Source organism: Narcine bancroftii, chromosome 6, assembly GCF_036971445.1.
Source record: "Narcine bancroftii isolate sNarBan1 chromosome 6, sNarBan1.hap1, whole genome shotgun sequence".
Lineage (NCBI taxonomy): Eukaryota > Metazoa > Chordata > Chondrichthyes > Torpediniformes > Narcinidae > Narcine > Narcine bancroftii.
In genome coordinates, this window is record NC_091474.1 from 81,943,207 (window position 1) to 81,970,918 (window position 27,712).

A 27,712-nucleotide genomic window follows, 5' to 3' on the forward strand; every position below is an offset into this window, starting at 1 on the left:
TAATAAGGGAAGAGGTGAGAACTGATTATGTGTGTGTGAAAGGAGACAGGGAAAGGGGGGACACAGAGCTGGGGGAAAGCAACGAGGAAGACGTGAAGTGGGGGGGGTGTTTAACGAATGGCAGAGAAGTCAATATTAATGCCATCTGGTTGGAGGGAGCCCAGTTGGAAGATGATGTGCTGATCCTCCAATTTGCATGTGGTCTCAGTCTGGCAGTGCATGAGACATGGACAGACATGTCAGCAAGGGAATGGGATGGGAAATTGAAATGGATGGCCTCTGAGAGATTCAGGCTATTGCAGCGAACAGAGCCAAGATGCTCACAAAGCGATCTCCCAATCTGCGTCCAGTCTCTCTGATGTGGAGGAGACCCTTATCATATCTAATTAACACCTTTTGTTGGTCTGTATTCTGAGATGTCCTGATTTTTGCTCATTCTGCTTATACCTTGAAGCAGGCCTCAGGCCTGAAACACTGGCAAGATATCTTTTGTTTCCTATGGATGCTGAAAGTAAGGCTGAGTTTTGGTGCGTTTTTACTGGAGTTTTTGAGTCATTCTGGATTCCAGCAGCTCCTATTCTTGTATTTCTCCAGTTTTCTCTTCCATTGTGAATTTTAATTTTATGCCTCCTTTCCCTCCAACCACTGAAGGGAGTTCAGTGAAGCTCTCATGCTCCTCCCACTTTCACTGCTCACCAGCAATGCAAGCATTAACAGTCTTGGCAGAGCACTGGACTGGTCCACGTAATACCTGCCTCAGTCCCATTCCATTTCTGGCATGGCATCTTAGGGACAAAGATTTAAATTGATTGGAAACAGAACAAAACTTTGTTGGTTAGATGACAGATTGAAGGCCGGTTAACACAGATTGAATGGTAGCTTTCTGGAAGGAATTGTTCAAATACTTCTAGGAAGGAGAAATGCAGAGATTATGGGGAAAGATAAGTAGTGTGAGATTCTCAAGACTGCTCTTTGAATGAGCTTGTTTGAGGAAAATTGTGAAATGCCAGTATATTTGTTTGGAAATTAAGTCAATAGGAGCAAAGAATGTGAAAAATAATCTCAGAATTTCAGAGCATCTCTTCCAATTGGGTCCCAAGCATTGATTTGTCCCAATCCCACTCAAAATCCCTGCACCATTTCTGATACCTCAGCCACTCCACTACACCCACATCCATAAATGCTTTTATGAGTCAATCATCCATGTTGAGATCTTGAGAGCAAGGTGCTTGCTGGAGAACAAGCACTTGAGGATTTTCATATCCTATCACAGGGGTAGGTGCTGGAGTCTGCAACTGTTCATGATATATATTAACAATCTGGAAGAGGGAACAGAGTGTAATGTATCTTATGTTGGCTGATGACACTAAATTGAGTGCAAAAGCAAATTGTGCAGAGGATACAGAGAGATGGAGATTGGTTCAGTGAGTGGGTGAGGGTCTGGTAGATGGAGTACAATGTTGGTAAATGTGAGGTTATCCACTTTGGAAGGAAAAATGGAAAATCAAATTATTTAAATGGTAAGTGATTGCAGCGTGCTGCCGAGCAGAAGGACTTGGGAGTGCCTGTGCATGAATCGCAAAGGATTGGTTTGCAGGTGCAGCAGGCTATCAAGAAGGCAAATGGAATGTTGGCCTTCAATGCTGGAGGGATTGAATTTTGGAGCGGGGGGGTGGGGTTATGCTGCAACTGTACCACGTCCTGGTGAGACCGCATCTGGAGAACTGCGTGCAGTTCTGGTCTCCTTACTTGAGGAAGGATGTACTGGCTTTGAAGGTGGTGCAGAGGAGATTCACAAGGTTGATTCCAGAGATGAAGGGGTTAGCCAATGAAGAGAGATTGAGTCATCTGGGTTTGTGTACTTCCTTGAATTTAGAAGAAGGAAGGGGGATCTTATAAATTTTGAAAGGCATAGATAAGAGAGGTAAGTTGTTCCCATTGGTGGGGGAGACTAGAACTAGACGACATAGCCTCATGATCCAGGGGAGAAGATATAGGATGGAGATGAGGAGAAACTGCTTTTCCCAGAGGATGGTGAATCTGTGGAATTTGCTGCCCATTGAAGCAGTGGAACCTACCTCAGTAAATATATTTAAGACAAGGTTGGATAGATTTTTACATAGTAAGGTATGAGGAAAAAGCTGGAAAGTGGAGATGAGCCTATTATCAGATTTACCATGATCTTATTGAATAGCGGAGTAGGTTCGAAGGACCAGATGGCCAACTCCTGCTCCCATTTCTTATGTTATTGTGTAAATCCTGTCGTGCAAATCCTGAAAACCAATTTAGAAATTGTATTACATTTCAGAGAACAATCCCAAAAGAAAACAACACCTTAGATGCCTGCAATTTAACATTTTTTAGTCAACTCTAGTTCTCTCTTTTTCTGTATGTGATAATCTCTGTCCCTTGTCTCCAAAGTGTCAGAGAAGAGCTTGGTGCCTAGCTGCAGAGATTCAGTTGGCTGGATGTTTTCTAAGCTGGATACAGACACGAACATGTTCTTGGATGAGACAGAGCTCGGAGCAATCAACTTGGACAAATACGAGGTCTGCGTAAGACCGTTCTTCAACTCCTGTGACACCTATCGGGATGGACAAGTTTCCATGGCAGAATGGTGCTTCTGCTTCTGGAGAGAAAGTACGTTTCACAGAGTGCTGTGGGAAACATTTGTAGACGCTCACTTCAGGGATCATATGTGCTGTGTGGTAAAGTTAATGCAAATATTTAAGGATGGTCACTTTTTAAACAGGTACTTTGTTCTGTGTGGTGAAAACATTTCTGGACAGACCTTTACTTCAGGATTGACTTGTTCTGTGTGATGATGGTGCAACATTTTTGAGTGTTTTTTAGCATGTGTTGTCATAATAGAGTAAGCATTGATAGATAGTCCCTTACTCCAGGAAGTGTGCTGTTCTGTTTGTGTGGCGAGACCATTTGTGGGTCCTCCCTTACTTTTTCAAGCATAAAGGTGGAGAGCATTCTGGCTGGCTGAAACATGGTCTGATATCGAGGTGCCGACACCCAGGACAGGAAACAACTCCAGAGGGTCATTAACTTGGCCTGCGACATCATGAACACCAGTCTTCACTCCATCGAGGACATATACAAGAGATGGTGTCTTAAGAAAGCAGCTTCTATTCTCAAGGACCCCCCCACCACCCAGGCCATACCCTCTTCACTTTGCTACCATCGGGAAAAATGTACAGGAACCTGAAGACGAGCACTCAGTGACACAAGGACAGCTTCTTCCCCTCTGGCATCAGATTCCTGAATGAATAATGTACCACAGACACATTATTTCTCTTGCACTATTTTTATTTATTTTGTACGGCAGTTTACATAAATATTTACACTGTGATGCTGAGTGCAAAACAACAAATTTTGTGACATGTTCATGACAATAAATTCTGATTCTAATAAAATTCTGACCTCTGTTAATAGCCCGAGCAACCCTTGTTTCAGAAAGAATCCTGATCTGTGCACACAACTGAACAAACAACTCAAGAAATTAAATCAGTGCAAAATAACTTTAATATGTTTATCGCGTAACAGATCTAACCAAGGTCGCAGGAGCATTAAGGTGACAGCTCTAGTACCTGTTCCATTGTGCTAGACACATGCAGTCTCCAATAGAACTCCATACCTTTGAGTTCACTGCCCTCCCCCAGATCTGACTTATTGTACATCTCTGGTTCAATTGCTGATTTTGCTTTCAGCTCCCAAGCCCTCAATCTGTAAACAGGAGTAAAATCTAAAAGTCTGCAGACACTGTGATTGAAGTAAAAACCCAATGCTGCATTATCATTTACATCTACCATTTCTGCTAGCCCACTCCCCATTCTCCCTTTCTTACTCATCCCTCTGTCTCTTTTCCTCCAGCTCTCCACTCCTTTCCCTCTCCATTCACGGACCCATCACCCCTCCTCCTCTTTGCTGGTGTGATTATCCCCCTTCTCCACCCCCCCAACCAAATTTTGTTCAGGCGCCTGTCCACATTTTCATACCTTGATGAAGGGCTCAAGCCCGAAACGTGGTTAAGTATCTTCATCTTTGCTCCATACAGTACTCTGTTTGACCTGCTGAGTTTCTCTTCAGCATGTGTTTTTATTTCAATCTGTAGATCTCCCTCCATGAACTTTCCCTTTTCTCCACTCTCTCCCCCACTAAAAGCTTGGAAAAAAGTTTAGCAGGAGCTCCATTAAAGTTGAAAGAACTGGATTTCAGCGACAAGATTTAGTGAGAATGACCAGGAACAAATATGCACACCTATACTTTGAGGAAGCATTCGGTTGTCCATCCTTGTGGCTAGATGCTGTTTGATAACACTGGATAACAATTTTTTTTTAAAAAGGCTTGCTTCTGAAAAAAATTGGGGATTATGATAGACAATTTCAAGTTTCAGATTTCCTTATCACATAGGAAGCTGGAGAAACATTAAATTAACTTTTGTTAAATTTAGCATGTTTAATCGCATAATGATGCTGACACATTGTGTTAGTTCAACTGACATAAAAATGTTTAGCTGCTAATTTTTGTTTGTACTCAGCATCTGATGCCTCTCATGTCGGTGACCAACAATAGTCGGCCAGCATTAATGGATTCCAGTTGACCTGATACCATTTTTCCATGGTCACAATATCTTGGTGAATCCTTTCACCATGTCCGTCACTGACTGCACCAAGACCAGCAGGGAAGAAGTTCAAATGTGAATGCAGAAACTGAATTTTCAACGGCTTGTTCCACTTCATGGTTTTGTATGCTTGAAGCATACTTAAAATATGGCAGGAAATCACAAAAATAGTTTTTTTTCTAAAAACCAGTACGTGATAGGAAAAATTTATGGTGATTTTTGAGGTCAGCAGCCCAACATCCAGAGCATATACCCAAAAATGATTAGGAAGAAAAATTTTCATTGTCCAGCGTAATGTGCTGCATAAATGTAAGTTGCGAATGAATGTTCTCCTGGTATCATTGCAGAGCCCCCTTGCCTCGTTGAGCTGGAAAAGATCCAACTGCAAGAGGCAGCACAGAAGGTGCCTGGTGAGTGTCAGCTGGAAACTGTGCTATTTTTCACACCCTTGGGGATTCAATAGCTAGCAGCCTTCAGAAGCAGACTCACAGCCAAATGAACCCTTCTGCACCAACGAGTACGGTAACTGCTGCAGTGTCCGTGTGATAGATAGCAGTACATCAGGAATGTTAATGTAGCTATTCTTTTGTAAACCTTAGATGAATAATCCAGTCATGTGAATCTCAACTACTGATGAGAAATTTAAATTTGGTTAATTAAATAATCTGCAAGTAAAATTAGATAATTAATAACAGTGAACACAAACCCATGAGCATCACACTGGAGCAGCTGGTACCACTTCTTCCTTGCTGCTCAGATGTGGCCTGCGTTGGAGTTTTCATTTTCTCCCTGTGACTGCCTTGGGATTTCTCTGGGTCCCCAGTTCCTTCCCGCATTTGAGTGACATGTAAATTGGTCAGGTAATTGGATGTCGATGATTGCCAATTACCCACCATACAGGTTGTCTTTGAGATGACTACGGTGGAGTGGAAACAGTCACCCATCTCTTTGCTGAATCCAGATTCACAAAGAGTGAGTGGAGAAGGAAGCAAGGATCCTTGTCACAGTTCATCTCCAGCAGCAGTGTGACAGATCTGCGGGTTGTTCCCAGGGACGCACACGGAGTCGTATACCCAGAACTGCTGGAAGAGCATCAATTCGGTAAAGACGCCCTTTGGTCTGCTCGAAACCTCTTGGTCTTCCAGCATACAGAAATGTGGGTGCCAACTGTCACATTCTAGGCTGCAGGAGTCCATGCTGAGGGACACACTGAGGTGTAGTGTAACCAACGCAAGGGCGCTGTGGGAAAGAACCACACTCTATAACTGGTCACTGAGGGGCTGAGACCAAGAGGAAGCCCCTCAACCAACAGAGGGGGAAGAAACAACAAGGTGCCACCAGGGTGGTAATGGTGTATCTAGAGAATTAATGTAACAACGTACATTGATGGGAATATATAAATATGATTGACACTGTGGGTGTGAAAAGACTTGAATGGTTTTCTTTATTTGAAAATAATTTATTGTGAATGAAGTCTACTTTTGAAAAAAATAATTCCCCTTCCTCATTCTACCACTCACCTGACATACAAGAGGCAACTTACGGTCCCCAGTTAAGCTACTATTCGTATTCACAACTAATGTTGACTATCCATCTTATTCTCATATTGCTGTTGCTTTAGGTAAACTTTCTGTAGCGCCCAGCCTATCCCTGCCAGACTATCTCAATGTACTTGATAGCCAATGAAGTTCTTCAATGTTTGAAGATTGCTGCGATACAGGATAAACTGAAGAACAGATAGAAAGCTCCCATTAACATCAATAAATAATGGGCTCATATTATTATTAGAGTTGAGTTTTCAGTGATAATGACGAGATGAACAATGCACCCCTTCTTCAATTTTATACCTTCTCATCCTTTAGGGGTACAATTGGCTAGACATCAGAGCAAAGAGCACACAAACAGACCCTCTAAAGACAGGATTTATAAGAATTTGGAGAAGTACAGTCTTCTCAGGGATTGTCTTTATTGTAAATATTTTATTGTAAATAAAGTCTATTTTTGATTAATAAAATTGTTAAAGATCCAGTGAGTAGCCGGAAATTCAAATGTTGGCCTTCAATGCAAGAGAATTTGAGTATAGGAGAAGGAATATCTTACTGTGCGTGTATAGGCCTTGGTGAGACCCTGTCAGGAGCTTTGTAAATTTAACTTTAAATTTAAGAATTTAATTTTTTTTAAAACGTAAATTTACACATCCAGCACAGTAACAGGGCCTTCTGGCCCACGAGTCCGTGCTGCCCAAACACGCCATTAACCTGCAACACCCGTCTGTTTGGAATGTGGGAGGAAACCCACGCAGACACAGTGAGAACATACAAACTCCTTACAGACAGAGCCAGATTTGAACCCCGGGTTGCTGGCGCTTTAATAGTGTTGCACTAACCATGCAGTCTGAGGAAGGATAATCTTGCCATGGAGAGACTGTAGGAGAGGGTTATAAGACTGATTCTTGAGACGATAGGAATGAAGGAATTCACTGGGGTAATGAAGAATCAGAAGGGATCTCACAGCAATCTACAATCCTAACAGTCTGTTCTGTGAGGGGCGCTGAACAAAGTGGTGACTCACTGTCTTCCTTACAGTCGACAGTTAAAGAATTTCATGTATATTACCTTATAAATGACAATAATGGAACCTTTACCTTTACAAAGTGAATCCAGGGAGGATGTTCCCACTGGCTAATGGGTCTGAAACCTGGGGGGGTTCACAGCCTCAAGAGTATGTCTTTTAAAACTGAGATCAGGAGAAACCTCTTCACCCAGCAGGGTAGTGAACCCATGGAATTTACTCCACTGAAGACTGTGGAGGTTAAATCATTCACTATATTTGAGAAGGGGATGCGTATATTTCTGAAGGTTGTGCAGAGAAGATGGATACAAGGTGTTGGAACAGTGGAATAGGCCCCTTCTTCTATCATGTGACAATGATCATATCAGATGGACTTACTGACGAATTATGGTAATTCTGGGATAACAATCCCAGGTAGCACAGTAGCATAGGAGTTAGCACGATACTATTACAGGGCCAGCGACCTGGGGTTTGAATCCAGCGCTATCTGTAAGTTCTCCCCATGTCTGCGTGGGTTTTCCACTTGCTTTCCTCCCACTCTCTAAAAAATATGGGGTTATAGTTAATTGGGTATAAGTGGGTGGCATGGGTGTAAATGCCAGAATTGACTTCAACCGTTTTTTAAACTTTAGAAAAGAATTAATCAATTGGAGCCTCTTAACCTGGCAAGCTGTGCTATTGAATTTGTGCTAATTTGGTAACTGAAGGTGTGCAACTGAGGAAATAACCATAAACGGGGCTGTTGTAAAAACCATTCCCCTTTCTGGAGGAATCTCAACAAAACATTCAAAGAAAGAAAGACTTTGGAAGGCGCCTTTCACGTGATTGGGATATTCCAATACTTTTTGTGATCCAGTGAAGAACTCTTCAGATGGTGCTGTTCTGGAGCATTAGCCTGGATTGGGGTGATCACGATCCCTAACATGGGACTTGAATCCACAACTCTACGTGGAGTTTGAGGGGTGGGAACAGGTCATTCAGCTGAATGGATTTGTAGTCCCTCCCAAACTGCTCCACCTTGCCTGGCAACACATTCTACTGATCCCTTCTCTACTTCCAGCTTCCTCATTTAATGAATCACGTTAACAACTTCACCAGAAATCATTTGTGTGCCAATACTACTGTAAATGTAATTGCACATTTAAAATGATAACTGTTATTGCCAGTAATACAAATGTTAATGTTTAATAATAATACATAATAAAATAATTCCATAATTTTAAAAAAAAATTTTAATAGTTTTTTCACGCAAACTCCAACAATTGTCAATATCATCAATATTATCAATGATATCCACATTAATTACACTTCATATTTGTTAATTCCTTACAGTCCTTTTGTGGAGTTTGAGTGTTTCTTTTTTCATCCCCTTCCCTTCTGACGCTAAACATTTAACATCAAACTAAATATACTTACACACAATGACCAAGACGCTCACAACAAAGGTATGAAACTTGTATTTGGGGATTTATGGGTTTCCTTTTTCTGTAGTTTAGCTGCCTGGAATAGGATGAACCCCCTTCACTCACTCACCAATGGAGGGGCGAATTGGGAGGGAGGGGCAGGGTGGAGAGGCACGGTGATTCACACTATAACTGCATCCCTATATAGTTCAAATAGGACTGCCAGACCTTCAAGAAGATACCATATTGTTTCCTTAGGGAACACATCTCTGCATTTTTATGTTCCAACGTTCACTGCTCAAGTAGGAGCCAGACTTCCAGGTAACTGCTATTGACTTCCTGGCCCCACCAATGCGATCATAACAAATTAAATTTGAAAAGCTTCATTGTAAGTTTTACATCCATTATGTTCTCCAACAGGAAGAGCTCTGGGTCCTGTGGGAAATCTTTACCCATGATTTTTTTCCAGGCCTCGGCTCTCCACCCAAATGGCTCTGCCCTCCACAATGTTTGGGACAAGGACATTTTATTTCCTTTCTTTGCCCCTGTATTCCACAGTTTTAAATTAGTTATCAAACAATTCACATGTCGTTAAAGTGCACATTCCAGATTTTATTCAAGCTTATTTGTGTACATTTTGGTTTGACCATGCAGAAATGACAGCACTTTTTATACATAGTCCCCTCATTTCAGGGCCACATAATATTGGGACATAGTAATGGTATGTGTATTAAAATAGTCAGGTTCAATACTTAGTACCATCCTCCGCTATTCCCCTTGTTACCATTTATTTTGGGGGGTGGCACAGCGAGTGTAGCAGTTAGTGCAACACTGTTACAGGGGCCGAATCCAACAATGTGTCTGTGTATGTTTCTTCCGGGTGCTCCAGTTTTCACCCACCATTCAAAACATACCAGTCTGTAGGGTAATAATGTGTAATTGGGCAGCACAGACTTGTGAGCCAGAAGGGCCTGTAACCATGCTGTATGTCTAAATTTTGCTTATCCCTTGAATGGAATGACTGCTTGAGATCTGGTTCATATACATCACCAGGTGGTGAGTATTTTCTCTGGCGATGCTCTGCCAGGCCTCTTCTGCAGCTATTTTCAGTAGCAAATCAAGGAAAATAATGTCTTTGTCCCAAACATTATGGAGGGCAGTAATAACTGTTATTAATAATTCAGGACATATGGTATACAACCAGAGAATTGATTAGGTTACTAGCCTAAAGTTTAAGGAGGTCATTGGCCAAGCTTGCTGAAGTCCTCTTCTAATGTTGTTCTTCACTCTTATTCCTAATGACAAGTGTCTAAACTGTCCAAGCATCCAATCTCTTCTCCCTGCCCCATTCACTGACCTGCATTGAAAAGCAATGCCCCTGCTCTGTATCCTCAGTGAAAGACTCCAACAGGTGGCTGACTCTTGAAGTTTGGACCTGACGCAGGCACAGCTGATGCGAGTTTATGTGAACTGGGTGCGAGGAAGGTGGATGGCCAGTGGTGGCAGTGTTTAGCTGCGCCCCTATATCTGCTCAGCATAGCTGGGCACAGTCCTGCTGTGTGAAGAACGATGTTCAGGCAGCATTCAAGGCCCCGCCACCTTGTGCAATGATATCTGGCTCAGGCCTTCGATTTGAAAAGTACTTTCAGCATCAAGGTTTGCAAAAGCAAATAAATTGTGGGGTGATCGGCAGATAAAATGTTTAATGATTAGGCAGTTATTTGGATAACTGGCTAGTTGTAGTTTGAGAAGGTCTAAGCTCGAACAGATTGAGAAGTAGATTAGATTGTTTCTGTCATTTATCTTGGCTACACCTATGCAAATACCAAAAAGAAAATGAGGTAACCATGGTTTGTTGGCAGAATTTCCCACTGGTCTATCTTTATTAATTTACAGGATGCGGTGTCACTGGCAGGACTATTTATTGGCATTCCTTGCATCTCAGCTGTTTTCTTCAACTGTTAAAATTGGTGTAGTGAAGGAACTACCCAGGACTGTTGGGGAGGGGGAGGGTTAGGCAACTCAATGAAGGAACGATTGATTTCCAAGGTTGGGTACTGGTGTCCCTGATGCAAAGAGGGTGGGCCATTAACCCTGCCAAGGTAGAGGGCCCATCCCAGACAGTCATCTTCCTTGGAATTCAGTGGCATGCTGGAGAACAGGTGGTTCCCGATAAAGTTCCACTCCTACTAACAAAAAAGAGACCAAGCGTTTCCTGGGGTTACTGGGATACTGGCAACGCCATATTCCACACTTGGCATTGCTTTTACATCCTCTATATAAGGTTACCCGAAAGAAAATAGACACACACACCGAGAGCAGTTCAGTTTATACAAGTTCAGTTTATACAAGCTGAATTCACACTACAATATGCAAGCCCTTCCCAATTATACTTATCAACACCTGGACTGGTCCCAACTGCCGAAGTGAGGCAACGACTGCACACGTAGTAGGTTGTCGGGGCGCCGGTAGCAGCTTCTCTACCTCCCTCGACCGGGACGTTAGCTGGACTCTTGAAGTTCTTCTTCTTGCTGAGAGATGTTGCCACCTCTTGGAGAGTCTCAAACTTCAGCCATGGAACCATGGCTTATATTACCCAAAAGTTGTTTACTCAGATCTTATCGCTTTGAACAAATGATTTAATTATCTCCAAGGTCTCCTGGCAGTCTGCGACCAACAAAAGAAAACTGCATCTCTGGGCCTCATGGTGGAAGTTGGATAATGTCTACTGATCATATGCATCCCTAGGCCCCATAGTGTAAATTAGATAATGTCTTCTGATTCAACTGTATCCTGGGCCCCATGGTGGAATTGAGGTGTGTCTACTAAATATGTATCCTGGGCCTCATGGTATAAATTAGCTTATGTCTGCTGATTCTAAATAACAAACAGGTTCTCAGCCTTGTAGCTGCAGAAGTAAAAAACACAGTTTAAATCTTCCATTACATTCCACCCCTTGGTCACAGGCTGTCAGACACGAGACTTAACAAGCATTTGAGTACAGAAGGAGCGAGAAAGAGAAACTAAAACTATAATAAGCACAAAAATAAGCAATAATGCGAGCAGCCAACGGAGAATATTGTGGCCCAATCCCCCAAATGTACCATTTAACCATGAAAAAGGATTCAAACTATCCTTGTGGGCCACAATACCCAGACACTGAAGCTCACGAACAGATTTTGAAACATGCTTAACAATATCAGATATATTAGTGAATACATCGGGCCGTGTCCCCCACGGGCAACTCCCTCGGAACGTCCTCGACATTACAAATCCAATTGCTGGCATCAAAGCAGCGGTTAAGCCAGATCAGCAGGAGGACCTGAAACAAAGAGGCCTGACTATGTCACTCACGATGTCATAAGCGTTCAGTATTTAAACAAATTAAACCATCCTGTCCCTCGATAGCTACCCACCGAGTTTTACCCTGGGCAGGTGTCACTATTTCCCCTTTTACAGGAGGGCCACTACCTGTTGGTGCCACCCATACCTTTTGACCGGCATTCTCTTGCTCGGGAATGGGGGGCAATGACTGTTTTTCCTCTGGAAAAGGCTGTAGTTCAGAAGTATGAAGAAGTCGGTGGAAAGGTGTGCCTCCCTTCAAAGGGCGATGATTCAAATTGTCGACTCCCTGCTGCAGCACATGGCACCACCCCTTCAGGGTCCCCAGTGGTGTTAACAAACGAATTTGTTCCTTCAGTAAACCATTCATTCGTTCAACTAACCCGGCAGCCTATGGGTAATAAGGAATATGGTGGTCCCATAAAATACTGTTGTAAGCTGCCTAATCACAGATTGCCTTCCTGGAGAAGTGCGAGTCATTATCAGACTGAATTTCCTCTGGTACATCATAACGAGAAATTAAATGGTTTAGTCCTTGGATAGTGCTAGCTTGGTCAGCTGTCTTGGTGGGAAAAGCAAAAACCAGGCCTGAAATGGTGTTACTAGGACGTAACGTTAACCCATACAGTCTGGCATAGGGAGCTCCCCATCTTATTCGGCCATGTGGACCAGGAGGAACAGTGCGGGACTTCACCAGCTGGCATGCTGGGCATGTCCGCACGACCATGCGGATATCGTCCTTATGGATGGGTAAGGCATGCGTAAGGGCCCACGTAGCTGATCCATTCTCCCCCAAATGAAGACTCTGTTCGTGTGCCCATCGAGCCAGGGGGACGGTATCGGCGTGGCTGATAGTGGCAAGCTGATCTGCTACTGCATTATGTTGTGCCATGTTCGTCGTCGCATTGATATGGGCGTCAATGTGATATACGGTTATCTCATGATGATGGGAAGCATCCCACAACAGCTGCCACAACTGTTTGCCCCATACTGGGCGGTCATGTATCAACCAGTCATTCTTTTGACAATCAGGCATCCATACCAATAGTCCATTAGCCACAGCCCAGGAATCAGTAAACAAGCGAAGAGGGTGATCATGGGGTCTAATGGTAAAGTGACCGCCTTCAACTCAGCATACTGACTGGAGCCACCATCCCCCTCCTCCAATAAGTGAGTTCCTGACCTGGGATGGTAAGCCACCGCCTTCCACTTCTGCTTTCCTTGCACCCACAGGCTGCTACCATCAGTAAACCAGGCATCTTCTTGTTCTGCTTTCTGTACCATCTCTTCCGTGACCCCTTGGATCATCTCATCATTAATATAATGGTGAATTGAGAGGGAAGGCGATACCGGCACCGTCTCCAAATCATGGGCAATTAGGTTGTGGCAAATAGTGGGAGAGTGTACATAGCCCTGAGGGAGGCGGGTGAAGGTATACTGACGCCCCTTCCAGGTAAAGGCGAACTGATCCTGTGAGACCTCAGCTATAAGAATACTGAAGAAGGCGTTAGCGAGATCAATGACAGCATACCATGTTCCTGAGTTCCCAGTAGCAATGTTTTCAATAAGGGTCACAATGTCCGGAACTGCTGAAGCAAATGGTAGGGTATGCTTGTTCAAGAAACAATAATCAACTGTCATTTTCCAGGAGCCATCCAGCTTCTGGACTGGCCAAACAGGGTTAATAAAGGGCGACGTTGCGGGCCTCTCTACCCCTTCTTCTTGCAAAGCATCGATGGTGGCAGTAATCTCTTCGTGTCCTCCAGGGAGGTGATATTGTGGAATGCATACTGGTTTCATGAGGGGTGGCACCATCACAGGATCCCACTTAGCCTGACCCACCACTAATCTTTTAGTAATAGTCCGAATTCCAAATGCAAATCCCCCTTGGCTAGTATTAAGGGCCGTACCGGCCAACACATTAATACCCAGGATACACTCGTCAGTGGCAGCCACCATATAGGGGAAGGGCCATCACCCACCATGGCGCGGACCTTTATTTCCTTTACCAGGGTGATTGCTCCTCCCATCCCCTCTATTCGAAATGTCGGTCCAGTCCAGAGGTCCAGGGTTACCCGGAATCACCGAGTGCTCTGCACCGGTATCGACCAAGGCCAAATATTGGCGGTCGTTACCTCCACCCCAATGGACTGTTAATGGTATGTTGGGCAATGGGTCCCCGTGTATCTGCCGTATCTCAATGGAGTAGACATGGGGGCCCTGCCCACACCCTCATGCTTTAGTAGGGTTCAGGGGCTTCCAGACCCACATGCCACTATTATCCATAAGAGCCTTTTTAACCAATTGTTTATATCTCATCACGGATAACTGGAGCAAGAGAAGCTGGCTCGATGGGAGCAGCAGAGGGAGCAGAAGGCACAGCTGGGCCAGGAGGACTCAACACCTGGGGACGATGTTCCCCTGCCTTCCTCTTATAAAGGGCATAAAGGACCGCAGTAGGTTTCCCATCAATATCACTTTTAGGTACGCCTAACTTTAACAAGATTAGAAAAAGGTCCTTTCTTGTCGGCCCTTTATTAGCAGCAGACCCTCTCTTTTCATCCTGCTTGTCTGATTTAACCTGGGTTGTACGTGAGTGGATTTTACCTCCCAACTCTAATTCTCTAAGCCCAGATAAGGCGTGCACCGCCTCAGACACGGGGTGCCCAATTAACGGACTAGTTACAGACAGAACCAGTCCCCGTATAGTGGGTTGGATGGAACGAACCAATCAGGTATGCATTCCGGCCATGAATATCTCTTCATCAGGGCTCCCCCCATGTACCCTCAGCCTCAAACGCCCTGCATACAAGGCAGAGGCCAGGGCCTGCTGACGAATTATTGCTATACCCTCCTCTGGGGTGCCCCAATTGTTCTGTAAATGTAAATCCCAATCTACTGGTGATGGGTATACTCGTAGCAGGGCATCCCCTAGAGTGGCAAGTAAGTAATCCATCTCTCTTCCTCTACCCCGCAGCTCAGCAGTGACCCGGATATCAGTAGTCAATGTTCCTAATCCCAACAATTCCTCAGGGGTTAAATATACATTACCCCCCTCCTTGCTCCCAAACACGCAGGAGCCAGGCTGCCAGAGTTTCTCCCGCCTTTTGCCTAAATCAATCTTCAATGGCAACCAGCTCTTTTATAGAGAAGTCACGTATCACCTCTGCTCCCACTTTGGCCCACAGGGTCCTTTGCCCAGTGGACGGGACGAGGCCTAGGTCATCCCGTAGAGGGGGTAGGCCATAGAGTATAAGCAGGGGTTCGGGTATTTTCCCCTAGGTCTGCTTGGGAGATCGGGCTATCTATCCCTTCAATCTCTACCCTTGCATCATCCCCCCTTCCGTCTGTTTGGGAAGTCTGCTGCCTTATGGGGCGGGCGTGAACAGCAGGTTGAGAGGGCAGTATGTTAGGCACATGCTGAGGAGTATCTGCATTATTACCATGGTCATCATTCCAGATATTCCCGTCCCATTCATCAATTGCATCAGGATCGTCGCCATTCCTTATCATGGCTCGAATAAGATGTGGATCGGGTTCTACTACATGCCTTTCTTTATCTGCACAGAGCTGCTGCTCGAGTTTAATATTACAGAAGATCGTTTGGACATGCTTATCTTCCCATTCTTCGGCTCGGTCCTGACAGGCGCGAACAATCTCACTCATCACAGAACAGCGTTGTCGCAGGGCTTCCAGCTCCTCCTCTAGTTGCTCTCTCTTACGCTGAGATTCTACTTCTCGCTGAACTGATTCTGCTTCATGCTGAACGGAGTGGCGTAAGGCTGTGGCCAGCAGCCAAAAACCGTCCGTCAGCATCCCCTTTTTAATAGGAAATTTACTTTCTCGAAGGAGAGTGGCAACCCACTCTCCCAGAGGCGCACTTGATGGATCTAATTTCTCATCCCAACTGAGGGGAGGTCCCAACAAAGACAGGGTATTGGCCAACAAGCCAAACCCATCGTCTTTGAAAGTCCATCCCGGAATCAAGAACTGCTCAGGGCTCACCTCTTTCTTTCAGCGAAACATCTTGAGACCAACCCTGCTCGCAGCGCCATTTGTCTTGGGTAAACTTATACCTCTCATGTTGTTCATTTTAGATTGGTCACAGTGTTTGAGTGTCCGAAAGAAAATAGACACACACACCAAGAGCAGTTCAGTTTATACAAGTCTTTATTACTAAATCTAAAGCTGAATTCACACTACAATATGCAAGCCCTTCCCAATTATACTTATCAACGCCTGGACTGGTCCCAACTGCCGAAGCGAGACAACGACTGGACACTTGTAGTAGGTTGTCGGGGCGCCGGTAGCAGCTTCTCTACCTCCCTCGACCGGGACGTTAGCTGGACTCTTGAAGTTCTTCTTCTTGGCTGAGAGATGTTGCCACCTCTTGGAGAGTCTCAAACTTCAGCAGTGGGACCATGGCTTATATTACCCAAAAGTTGTTTAATTTTACTTCAGATCTTATCTCTTTGAATAAATGATTTAATTATCTCCAAAGTCTTCTGACAGTCTGCGACCAACAAAAGAAAACTGCATCTCTGGGCCTCATGGTGGAAGTTGGATAATGTCTACTGATTCATATGCATCCCTGGGCCCCATAGTGTAAATTAGATAATGTCTTCTGATTCTAAATAACAAGCAGGTTCTCAGCCATGTAGCTGCAGAAGTAAAAAACACAGTTTAAATCTTCTATTACACTGACACTGTGCCCTTGTCCTTCCAGGGGAGACGTCACAGGTTTTTATCATGTTGCTGATATTGGGAGCTTGTGGCTGCTGCATTTCATGTGTGATTACTGGCTGCGATGCACAGATATTCTAGACCCTTGGGTCCAAGACCGAAATACATGTGCCATCTTTCTTCCATTGATTTTATGACCAGGTCTGTGCGACTGACTTCTTATCTCCTTCACAGGTACCTTCATCCCCAGCTGTGATGAAGATGGTTACTATAGGAAACTGCAGTGCAACACCTACTCTGGTGAGTGTTGGTGTGTGGATCAGCAAGGCGGTGAAGTGACTGGCAGCCGAGTGAAAGGAAACCCCAACTGTGGTAATTAAGTTACATTTGTTTATACCTGTATCTATGACAGTTCTCTTATCCTTCCTCACCCACAGTAACAAGCATAAAGTCATGCAGCATGGAACAAGCCCTTCGGCCCAACTTGTCCATCCTGACCTGGGCTCAACCCATTTGTCTGCATTGATTAAAATCCCTCTAAGTCTATCACATTCATATATAACCAAATGCCTTTTGAATGTTGTAACTGTGTCTGTCCACTTCCCTCTGTAAGCTCATTCCAGATGCAGATCACCCTCTGAGTTAAAAAGTTTCCTCTCATCTCCCTCTTTAATCAATTCACAACCAGCAAAGGGAGTTCATCCTGAACTTTGTATCTGAAATACAAAACCAAATCCTGCCTGGTAAAGCTGCCATGACAAAGGCCAGCCTTTGTAGAAATGTATCTGGCACCGATGGGGATTGTTAGATGCCAGTATTTTCCGGTTGCTTGAGACTCACTCTTACAATACCTAACTAATACATTTGGGATTAAGAATAAAGAATTTAAAGGGCAAAAATACTCTATACAAATTTCACGTGCATGAGTTATATAAATTTTAAAGCATTTTACTTTATTTTCAGTCACATTCTTTGACAACATCTGCATGTTCCTCCCCCTCCACGGTGCTGCCCAAAAGATAAACAATATCTTTATCTTTGGCTTGGCTTCGCGGACGAAGATTTATGGAGGGGGTAAAAAGTCCACGTCAGCTGTAGGCTCGTTTGTGGCTGACAAGTCCGATGCGGGACAGGCAGACACGGTTGCAGCGGTTGCAGGGGAAAATTGGTTGGTTGGGGTTGGGTGTTGGGTTTTTCCTCCTTTGCCTTTTGTCAGTGAGGTGGGCTCTGCGGTCTTCTTCAAAGGAGGTTGCTGCCCGCCAAACTGTGAGGCGCCAAGATGCACGGTTTGAGGTGTTATCAGCCCACTGGCGGTGGTCAATGTGGCAGGCACCAAGAGATTTCTTTAGGCAGTCCTTGTACCTTTTCTTTGGTGCACCTCTGTCACGGTGGCCAGTGGAGAGCTCGCCATATAACACGATCTTGGGAAGGCGATGGTCCTCCATTCTGGAGACGTGACCCATCCAGCGCAGCTGGATCTTCAGCAGCGTGGACTCGATGCTGTCGACCTCTGCCATCTCGAGTACTTCGACGTTAGGGATGAAAGCGCTCCAATGGATGTTGAGGATGGAGCGGAGACAACGCTGGTGGAAGCGTTCTAGGAGCCGTAGGTGGTGCCGGTAGAGGACCCATGATTCGGAGCCGAACAGGAGTGTGTGTATGACAACGGCTCTGTATACGCTTATCTTTGTGAGGTTTTTCAGTTGGTTGTTTTTCCAGACTCTTTTGTGTAGTCTTCCAAAGGCGCTATTTGCCTTGGCGAGTCTGTTGTCTATCTCATTGTCGATCCTTGCATCTGATGAAATGGTGCAGCCGAGATAGGTAAACTGGTTGACCGTTTTGAGTTTTGTGTGCCCGATGGAGATGTGGGGGGGCTGGTAGTCATGTTGGGGAGCTGGCTGATGGAGGACCTCAGTTTTCTTCAGGCTGACTTCCACGGTGCTGCCCGAAAGATAAACAATAACATTATAGATAATTAACTCCATCCTCCCCCAAGTTTAAAGACAAAGCCTCTGATCAGGATGAGTCTTACTAAGCAAGAATAAGGAGACACTTGAAAAGAGTCACCCCAACGGCGAGCAGCATCAACCAATTCTTCATCCTGGGCGACGCCATTGCTGTTTCACACAACTTTATTTAAACAGCTGCTCCAAATAAAGCACGACCAAAACTGGTTGAATGTTTTTCCCATCTTCAAGGGTTTATGTGTTACTTCAAAGAACATTTACAATTTCAAACTCTTTTTTTCATCTATTATTTTATTTTTAGTTATTTTTTAATTTATTTTCCTCAATTTTTTGGCAGTTGCTTGAGGCTGCTGGTTGTTTGAATTCCAGATAGCAGGGGTTATATTGTATTATGGGGATCAGGAGATATGGAGCTAATCAGGAAACTAATAGAGTAGATAAAAGGGGCTGAATGGCCTCCTTTTCAAAATGTATTTATTGACCATCAAAAACAACTTGTTACACATTGTACAGATGTGCATTGTGCTCCTATTTTTCTTCTTTAAGCAGGAAAAAACAGCAACATTTACACAAATGTCCTGCTCTTTATTTTCTTTTCAAGATATTTTTATTGAAGTTTGCAATAATGCAAAAATTAAACAATACAATTATATAGTGAAATATAAATTACTGGAATTTTTTTTTTAAATCACTCTCGTTAATTCAAAACCCCGACCACTATATACAAGGTTATAAAAATACTAACATGTGGGCATCATGTGGCAACAATGTGGAAATAGACAGCCCAGCATCGAAGCAACCTTAAACTTTAGATTGTGGGAAGGGTCCAGAAAAGGCCCCCATGTCTTTAGGAAATTAGTATTTGAGTCTTTAATGACGTATCTATTTTTTTTCTAAACTTAAACAAGACATAATGTCATTTAACCATTGTGTGTGTGTAGGTGGGGTATTATCTTTCCATTTGATCAATATTCCACGTCTGGCTATCAGTATAGTAAAAGATCAAATTCAGTCTTGAGTTGAAGTCAGAAAAATGCCATCATCTTGAAATGATCCAAATAGAGCTCTTAAAGGGCAAGGTTCCAATTTAACCTTAAGAATCACTGATAATGTTTGAAAAATATCTTTCCAAAAATTTCCATCAGCGTTAGAGGATTTATATTGGAATAAAAACAAGATGATTTAACTTTAGACATAAGTACTCTATGGATCCCTTTAAATTGCAATAAGCTCTTTATTTTAATGTTGTTAATTACTCAAATAAAACCCAACAAATTTGGAGCGTCTGACTGAATCAAGAAAGTGATGGAAACATGCTGACAAACTCACATCACTGACTCCGCATGGTCCAGCTCTGAAGTGTGGTCTTACTAAGATTTCTCAGCAATGATGTATCCGAGGGCTCAGGGATTCTGCCTGAGGTTAGACTGGTGCAACATCTAGAAACCCACTCGTTTCCCTTGAGATTTTGCAACTGAAAGGGAAATAAAATGGAGGAATGGGACTGATTACTCCGAGAGAAGAGAGCCAATACTGCAGATGTCAAAAATCTGACATAAAAAAAAGAAAATGCTGAAAATACTCTGGTGGTGAGACAGATTTCCTTTCACAAGGAATTGGTCAATCAGATGGGAACAACTTGGAAGTTCCATTGTCGCCAACACTAATACAAACTTTTTATGCGAGATTTGTTTTATTGTTGGAATTTAAATTTCCAGTCTGATCTGAACTTGCATCTCTGGAGCACTGACTGAACTCCATGTCCAAGGTGGCTTCTCTCCTGCTCTACAATCGCTCCCCTCTCCTCATCCAGGATTACCAACAATGTTCTTTTAAATTTTCCTTCAGAGTTGACAAAATATAATGTTGCCTTTGCTTGTACTGATCTTTTTCTGGAAGTCTGCCTGTCTGTCTTTACCTTGACCAAGGGCTCAGGCCCAAAACATTAGTTACCCTTTAATTCCTATAGATGCTGCATGACTTGCTGAGTTTCTCCAGCACGTTTGTGTGTTGCGCTCGGCCTTCCTTGTTTAGTTGTGTTGTTACTGCTGTTTTGTGTCGGAGTTAACTAGTGAAGCTGTTCCCAAAACAAACTTTCACTGTGTCTTGGTGCTCAGTGACATTGCAGCTGATCCTCTGCCCCTTTGTTTCTGCAGATGATGTGATAAGTTTCTCAGGAGACTTTGGCAGTGGTGTTGGATGGGAGGACGAGGAAGAGAAGGAGGCAGAGGAGAATGCTGAAGAGATGGAGGAGGAGGAGGGTGAAGCTGGGGAAGCTGATGATGGCGGCTACATTTGGTAGAAAAGCAACAACTGCATAATTAGCACTACCTGCTCATATTCCTCATTCTTCATACGCCACTTTAACGGATAAGTATCTCATCCTCTGTCCCACAGTGTACATCCCTGGCAGCAATGAGTACATCATTTACACAATTAACTGCACTATTTCACATGGCTGATTTATCACAGTAACACTGAGTAAAGCAAGGTCCCATCAACAGGTGGCCCTACTCACCAGTAACATAGCTGACCACAGCACAGGGTATAGTCAGCACTCGGCAAGGATCGAACGAGGGATTCTTTGCTGTGGGAAACAATCAAAATAGAGAGAATAAGGAAAAACTGTTTCATTCTGAAGTAACGTTAGTTGAATGTACAGGAACCCCACTTTGCCTCTGTCTTCCCTTGCTAGTTACTCCTCACCACAGGCTGTTACACATGACCCCTTACCTTGGAAATTGCAATGGTTTACTTTATTAGTTGTAATTAACATTTTAAAGTTGAGATTTATTCCCAGTACAGAGCATTTCTGCAGGTGAGACACCTGGTATGGGGAGAGCAAACAGCCACTGGAAATGTGGGTCATGGGTTGTTTGCAGGCAGCCCCCCCAGCCTTGGATAAGACGCAGAAGCTAACATTGGGAACGATCAGCAATCCTCCCTCATTGGGGTGAAATTTTGACTCTGGCTGTGAGCGCTGGGCAGCTGCTTTCAGAGGAGCTGTTTGGCACACACAGCAGTTGATGTCGCAAGCTTGCCTGGCGTGAGCAACCAAAGGCAAATCCAGGGCAAGGTTGGCAGCAAAGCTCAGCTTCACACTGGAAGCCTTGGTATGAGAAGTGAAGCCCAGCGCCATGTGTGCTCAGTTTGTGATCTGCTTTGGGTTCCACCCAATGGCAGACAGTTCAATGCTGTCAGCACAGGATAGAATTGCTGAACAGGCAACTTTGGATCCTCTCTGGAAATTATTTGAGACCAACTAAAGCATTGGAAAGGTGTGCCTGAAAATAAACTCCTCAGTGAAACATTATCCTGAACAGAACACTTACCCACATGCACACAAACACCAGTTTAAATTCAGTAGATCTTGCTAGCAGGCCACACAGTGTTGAAGCATTGTAATTGTGAGTGAAGTGCTCTTTTATTGGTGTTTGTGCCCAGTGTTGTTAACCTTCAAATGCAATCTACCCACTCCTTCTCCATCGTGTCCAGATCAGTGGTTTTGAAGCTTTTTCTTCCCACTCACATACCACCTTGTAATCCCTTACTAATCACAGAGCACCTATGGCATAGGGATTACTTAAGGTGGGATGTAAGTGGGAAGGGAAGGATGAGAATCACTGCTCTAGACCCAATTGTTACTGAAATATTTTGCTTGAGAAAAATTGTCATTGGCCCATTTCCTTTGGAGTTATGAAACTGTGCACAGTGATTTTCAAACTTATTCATTCCTAAATGGTCTAGAGATGAAAGCAAAACTACCCTGTTGAATGATAACTGTGATTGTCTAATTCACTAGGTGCGCAAGGTGTTACAAGGCCAGAGGACCCCAAAACCCAGCAGCAATAGATATTCACCAAGACAAATGGTTACTTAAACAAAAGTTGTTTTTAATTATCTTTAATCATGAAAACAGAATTGCACTCTAACTTATCACTATAACTTAAATAATCTATCTTAACCCCCTTCTAATTCGAAGCGCACGTGTATGTAATGTGTGTGTGTAAGTTCAGAAAGGTTCTTTGATTCGTAGTCCAATCTCACTTCTCATTCCTCCAAGTTCACTGGTTGCAGGAAATTCTTATACTGTGCACAGAATTTAACATTTATAAAGTTCACCAGGCTTTGGTGCTTGAAAGGTAAATGGTTACCGCTCAGGAAGGTTCTGTCGGTTTTCAGAGAGAGATTCATTGTACGCTTTTTTTAACATCAGCCACTTCAGTGTCTTGCTGAAGAAACTTGCCCCCTCAGGGTTCTCCAGATGATAACCTCTTTCTTTCAGGTCACCACAGAGTTCATTTTTGTTTCTCTTATTTCAAGTGAAACATTAGACAGCCAGTCCTCTTCCGCTTTGACCAGGCTGAACTAAGCATTCACAACCCGTCTTCCAAATGGGGTTTTCCACAAGCTTGCCAGCTTGTCCTGTTCCAGTCCCAGTTGCTGCTGCTGACTGTAACACTGTAGAACTGATCTCTGTCTCACTCTCTGAGAGAAAGCCTGTTTGACTTTCTCTGCTTGCAAAACCACATGGCCTTCTAAGAGCAGCAAGTTCCACTCCAGACACCCTGCTGCGCCGACAAGTTCTTTCATCAATTGCTTTTTTGTAAACAACAATCCATTAGTATAGTCTCTTGGGCACTCTCCAAAGTTTCTGCAAAGTTCCTGGGGCCAATATGTCTAGCATGAGCAGAGCTCCAGTATTTTAAATAAGATCTGTTTTAAAGTGTTTGTATGTGACCTGCACTAAAAACCCTGCCCCAATATATTTCCCAAAAACATATTTATATTCTGTCACAAAGGAAAGGACACACTCTCCCACTCTGATTCCACACACACACACGCGCACACATACACAGCATTTACACACTTACATTGACATTCTCTCACACATACAGAGCTTTGTAAACATGGCCACAATCTTACACTTACTACTTTCAGACATTCTCTCACACACTTACACTGCTTTACACACGTGCACACAAAATCTTATATTTACAAACGACTTCCATAAAACATACTTGCTCTCTCTCTCGCACGCACACACACACACACACACACACACACACACACACACACACACACACACACACACACACACACACAGCCGTTTAAAGTTGTTGGGAGTTATTTCTTAGCAAGTCTTCACTGATGGAGAACAGAGAGATGTCACACAGAAGCAGTGGAATGGGGAATACTCTGGGAAGCAAAACTGCCAGATGTGCTCACCTGTGTGTTGAAATTTTATTCTGGATGTTATTTCTGAATTATGAATGGTATGTTTTAGCACTGGACTCCCTTGGGATGTCCTGACACACAATGACTGGATCAGAGTAATCCAGCACGATCAACTGTGCTGAAATACTGATGACAGTCAAGACCAAACCACAGGGGCTATTCAAGAGGCACTTTTATGTTAAGGTGCAGGGATAGGCCATTTGGAGGGTCACAGAATAAGTGATTTCTATTGGAAAGATGAGCAAGAATCCCTTGTTACTGCTGATCTTTTCTTGATCCAGTCTTGGAAAAGCTAACCCACACAAGTGACCTGCACACCGCTCACATATTCTGTCCCCCACATACACTGACCACTACCACACCAACTCAGAGTGCTTCCCATGCTTCATACTGACTTGTGCAATGACCTGCATCCAGACCGATGTATTGACCTCTCAAATATTAACCCTTACCTGAACCATTGCAGATGTCTGGGATTACTTTGAGGAGGCAAAAGGCTGCAGAAACTGAACGGTCTTGGGCTCTTCATGTGATCTGTCATAATGTGTTCGCGAATGGTTCCTTTTTAGTTGGGACCATGGTACAAGTTGCAAGATGTTACAGACTGCTTAAACTTTACTGCCAATTTCATTGGGGGGGGGTTCAAAACTCAGAGCCAGCTTTTTACAGATAACTCAGCTAATATCATCTGTTCTACACCCTTCCTCAAAGTCAAAATTCTCTCCAGCTCTTTCCTTTTGCCTGATCATGTAAAGGCAAAGGTCCGAAAATAGCATCAAACTTGAGCGTTTGTGGATGCAAGAGTAGCCTTTCATCAGAATAGATTGTAAACTGGTCCCAAAACAGAGAAATGTAAAGCAAAATCACTCAGTGTTTGTTTTGTTACAATTTGAGCTGTTTTGACTTCCTTATTAAAGATTTAAGATTCCTTTTATTTTCATGTAATAGAAAAGAACATGTAATATTACATGAAATTTCTTTCCGCCTGCTGACTGATGCACTTGCTTGATGTATGTGTGTGATTTGATTTGTAGCACAGAGCACTGACTACTTTAGAAGTCCGAAAATCCGGACTGCTCAGGGATTGGATCGGTCTGGATTTTCAGATTTTCCGGATTCTCAGGCAGTACTTCTAAAATTCAGATTTAAGGAGAAAAAAAAAGATGAGACGAACAGGTACATTTTGACACTTCATTCATTAGCAAAGACAGCACGCTTCATTAATGAAAACGAGCATTTTAAAGAAAAATAAAGTCAACACTTGATAAAAACCATGGTTGCTTGTTGCCGCTGTGCATCTGTGGTGCTTACGCACGCACACAAAAGCCTGCTAAATTTAAAAAGTTTGAAAGTTTTTGAAAAGTCTGGATACTCGGATTTCTGGCATCCAGATTTTTGGACTTGTACTATACCTTGCCCTTGGCCTGAAACTGTCCTCTTGATTGTAGCAATCACTGTTTCCTACTAAAAAGCCAACTCCACATTTATACTTCATTTCTCTATGTGACAGCGTTTGTGTCGTGTGTGTATGTGTTGTGTGTGTGAGTGTGTGCGCGTGTGTGTGCAATGTGACCACAGACATGCAGGTCCTGTGTAGTTCAAATTCAGGAGTGCATTTGAAAATCAGGTATTGCAAAGTGATGTGTTGTTAATGGATCTGTTGAAGTAAATACAAGAAGGTACTGAAGTTCCTAGTTTTGAGTTTAGCACTGCTTGAAAAATAGGCAGGAAGAAAAGAGTTTCACAATGTACTGGGAGAGAGTGGATCAACAAATATGAATGAGGGAATGTGTCCATAACGGGATAATCGTATCTGAACTTTATCTTTAACAAATGTTTATGCTCTTGCTTTAGATTTTATTGTGTTCTTGTATATAAAGTGAGAGGTGAGCACTGCAAATTGGCTGAACCAGTAGCATTTAGTTTTCTGTCAAAGACCAAAATACCCGTTTAACATTAACGCATTTGAGAAGACGAATGCAGAAGAACCTCCATCACATGCAAGTTTTGTCTGTTGATAAATGGTGAAAGAAAAGATGCTTTAAAAAAAGTTAACAGTAACTTTGTGCTTGCATACTTCACTTTCAAAGGACCAAATCTGCAATTCATGTCTGCTTCAACTGTCCAATCAATGTGCTGTGCAATGGAAACAGTTAGAGGGGGCAATGGAAACAGTTAGAGGGGACAATGGAAACAGTTAGAGGGGACAATGGAAACAGTTAGAGGGGGCAATGGAAACAGTTAGAGGGGGCAATGGAAACAGTTAGAGGGGACAATGGAAACAGTTAGAGGGGACAATGGAAACAGTTAGAGGGGGCAATGGAAACAGTTAGAGGGGGCAATGGAAACAGTTAGAGGGGGCAATGGAAATAGAGGGGCCAATGGAAACAGTTAGAGGGGACAATGGAAACAGTTAGAGGGGGCAATGGAAACAGTTAGAGGGGGCAATGGAAACAGTTAGAGGGGACAATGGAAACAGAGGGGGCAATGGAAACAGTTAGAAGGGGCAATGGAAACAGTTAGAGGGGACAATGGAAACAGTTAGAGGGGACAATGGAAACAGTTAGAGGGGGCAATGGAAACAGTTAGAGGGGACAATGGAAACAGTTAGAGGGGGCAATGGAAACAGTTAGAGGGGGCAATGGAAACAGTTAGAGGGGGCAATGGAAACAGTTAGAGGGGACAATGGAAACAGTTAGAGGGGACAATGGAAACAGTTAGAGGGGACAATGGAACCTGAAGGAGTAGTTTGATGTAGAGGGCAGCCCCATTCCTGCATGGTACCAGACATTTTGAGAAGGTGTGCTTGGGGAAGGGGAAGGGGGTCAGAGGAACATCCGGCACTAATGTCAGACTGGCTGGGAGGAGTTCTATCTGATTCCCTTGTGTGGACCATAATTCTCCTAATAATCTGTATGTAGATCAATCTCAATCACATATTTCATTCACTGGATAGATTAATGTATGCCTTGAGGTTCATGGGGTTTACCCAGAATGTATAAATCTTGTTGTACTGAGTGTTAACTGCTTGGAGATGTCTTATTCTCAATATTTACATTGTATTTGATAATAAAATAACCCATTTATCTGATGACGGGTGCGTTCTTATTGAATGTGTTTAACATTGGATTTTACCACACCTGACTATGTGTTATATTTTCCCATTCCTGATTGATTTCTCCCACTTTCTTGGTTGTAAATATCCTAAATTTCTGAACGTTTGTCTAGTCTGCGAAGCTAAACCTCCCATTTTTCCTCAGAGTTGGAAATGCATTCATCAGATTGGCTGCAATGCAAACCTATTAACTGTGATTCAAATGTATTAAGCAGCAGGGATAGTTCTTGATAAAAGAACCACTGCTCTAAAGCGACCTTGTCTGCCACTCCTTTCATGTTGGAAGAGAGGGGGTGGTGGGGTGGGGCAGGTTTGAGAGGCCAGGTGGTCTACACTGTCTCTTCTATTGTGATTGGTGCTGAATTAGTACTTAGTCATGTGGTGACCAAACATGCTTGTGATGTTCAGTGGTTTTCAAACTTTTTCTTTCCATTCACACACCACCTTGAGTAATCCCTATGCCATTGGGTGCTCTGTGATCAGTAAGGGATTGCTTAAAGTGGTCTGTGAGTGGGATGGTTGAGAACCACTGCTCTAGACCCAATTGTTTCTGAAATATTTTGCTGGAGGAAAATGGTCATTGGCCCATTTCCTTTGGAGTTATGAAACCGTGCACGTAGTGCGTTAATGAGATACGATTACAAGTGTGGTTTTCAAACTTTTTCTTTCCACCCACAATCCCGCCTTAAGCAATCCCTTACTAATCACAGAGCACCGATGGCATAGGGATTACTTAAAGTGGGATGTGAGTGGGAAAAAA

At 43.4% G+C, this 27,712-nt stretch overlaps 2 protein-coding genes and 1 long non-coding RNA gene across 4 annotated transcripts in view; 2 read left to right on the forward strand and 1 right to left on the reverse strand.

The window, feature by feature from the left end:
- The window catches only part of spock2 (SPARC (osteonectin), cwcv and kazal like domains proteoglycan 2), a 91,970-nt gene extending 65,042 nt beyond the window's left edge, over nt 1–26,928 (forward strand). The window contains exons 7-10 of one of the 2 annotated variants that reach the window (XM_069885540.1): nt 2,422–2,640; nt 4,981–5,043; nt 16,867–17,004; nt 20,756–26,928. In XM_069885540.1, coding sequence (XP_069741641.1) covers nt 2,422–2,640; nt 4,981–5,043; nt 16,867–17,004; nt 20,756–20,901 — 566 coding nt within the window. In that variant the 3' untranslated portion in view covers nt 20,902–26,928. Of the gene's footprint in view, nt 1–2,421; nt 2,641–4,980; nt 5,044–6,495; nt 8,366–16,866; nt 17,005–20,755 lie in introns of those variants that run through there. The other variant, XM_069885541.1, reaches the window with a different exon arrangement.
- The window catches only part of dnajb12a (DnaJ heat shock protein family (Hsp40) member B12a), a 352,456-nt gene that overhangs the window by 145,802 nt on the left and 178,942 nt on the right, over nt 1–27,712 (forward strand). The window lies entirely within an intron of this gene.
- Nucleotides 18,425–27,712, reverse strand: part of LOC138736284 (uncharacterized) — a 36,844-nt gene continuing 27,556 nt past the window's right edge. The window contains exons 2-4 of the long non-coding RNA XR_011340194.1: nt 21,118–21,186; nt 19,929–20,073; nt 18,425–18,573 (exon numbers count right to left, since the gene is read on the reverse strand). This is a non-coding gene — a long non-coding RNA (uncharacterized lncRNA). The remainder of the gene's footprint in view (nt 18,574–19,928; nt 20,074–21,117; nt 21,187–27,712) is intronic.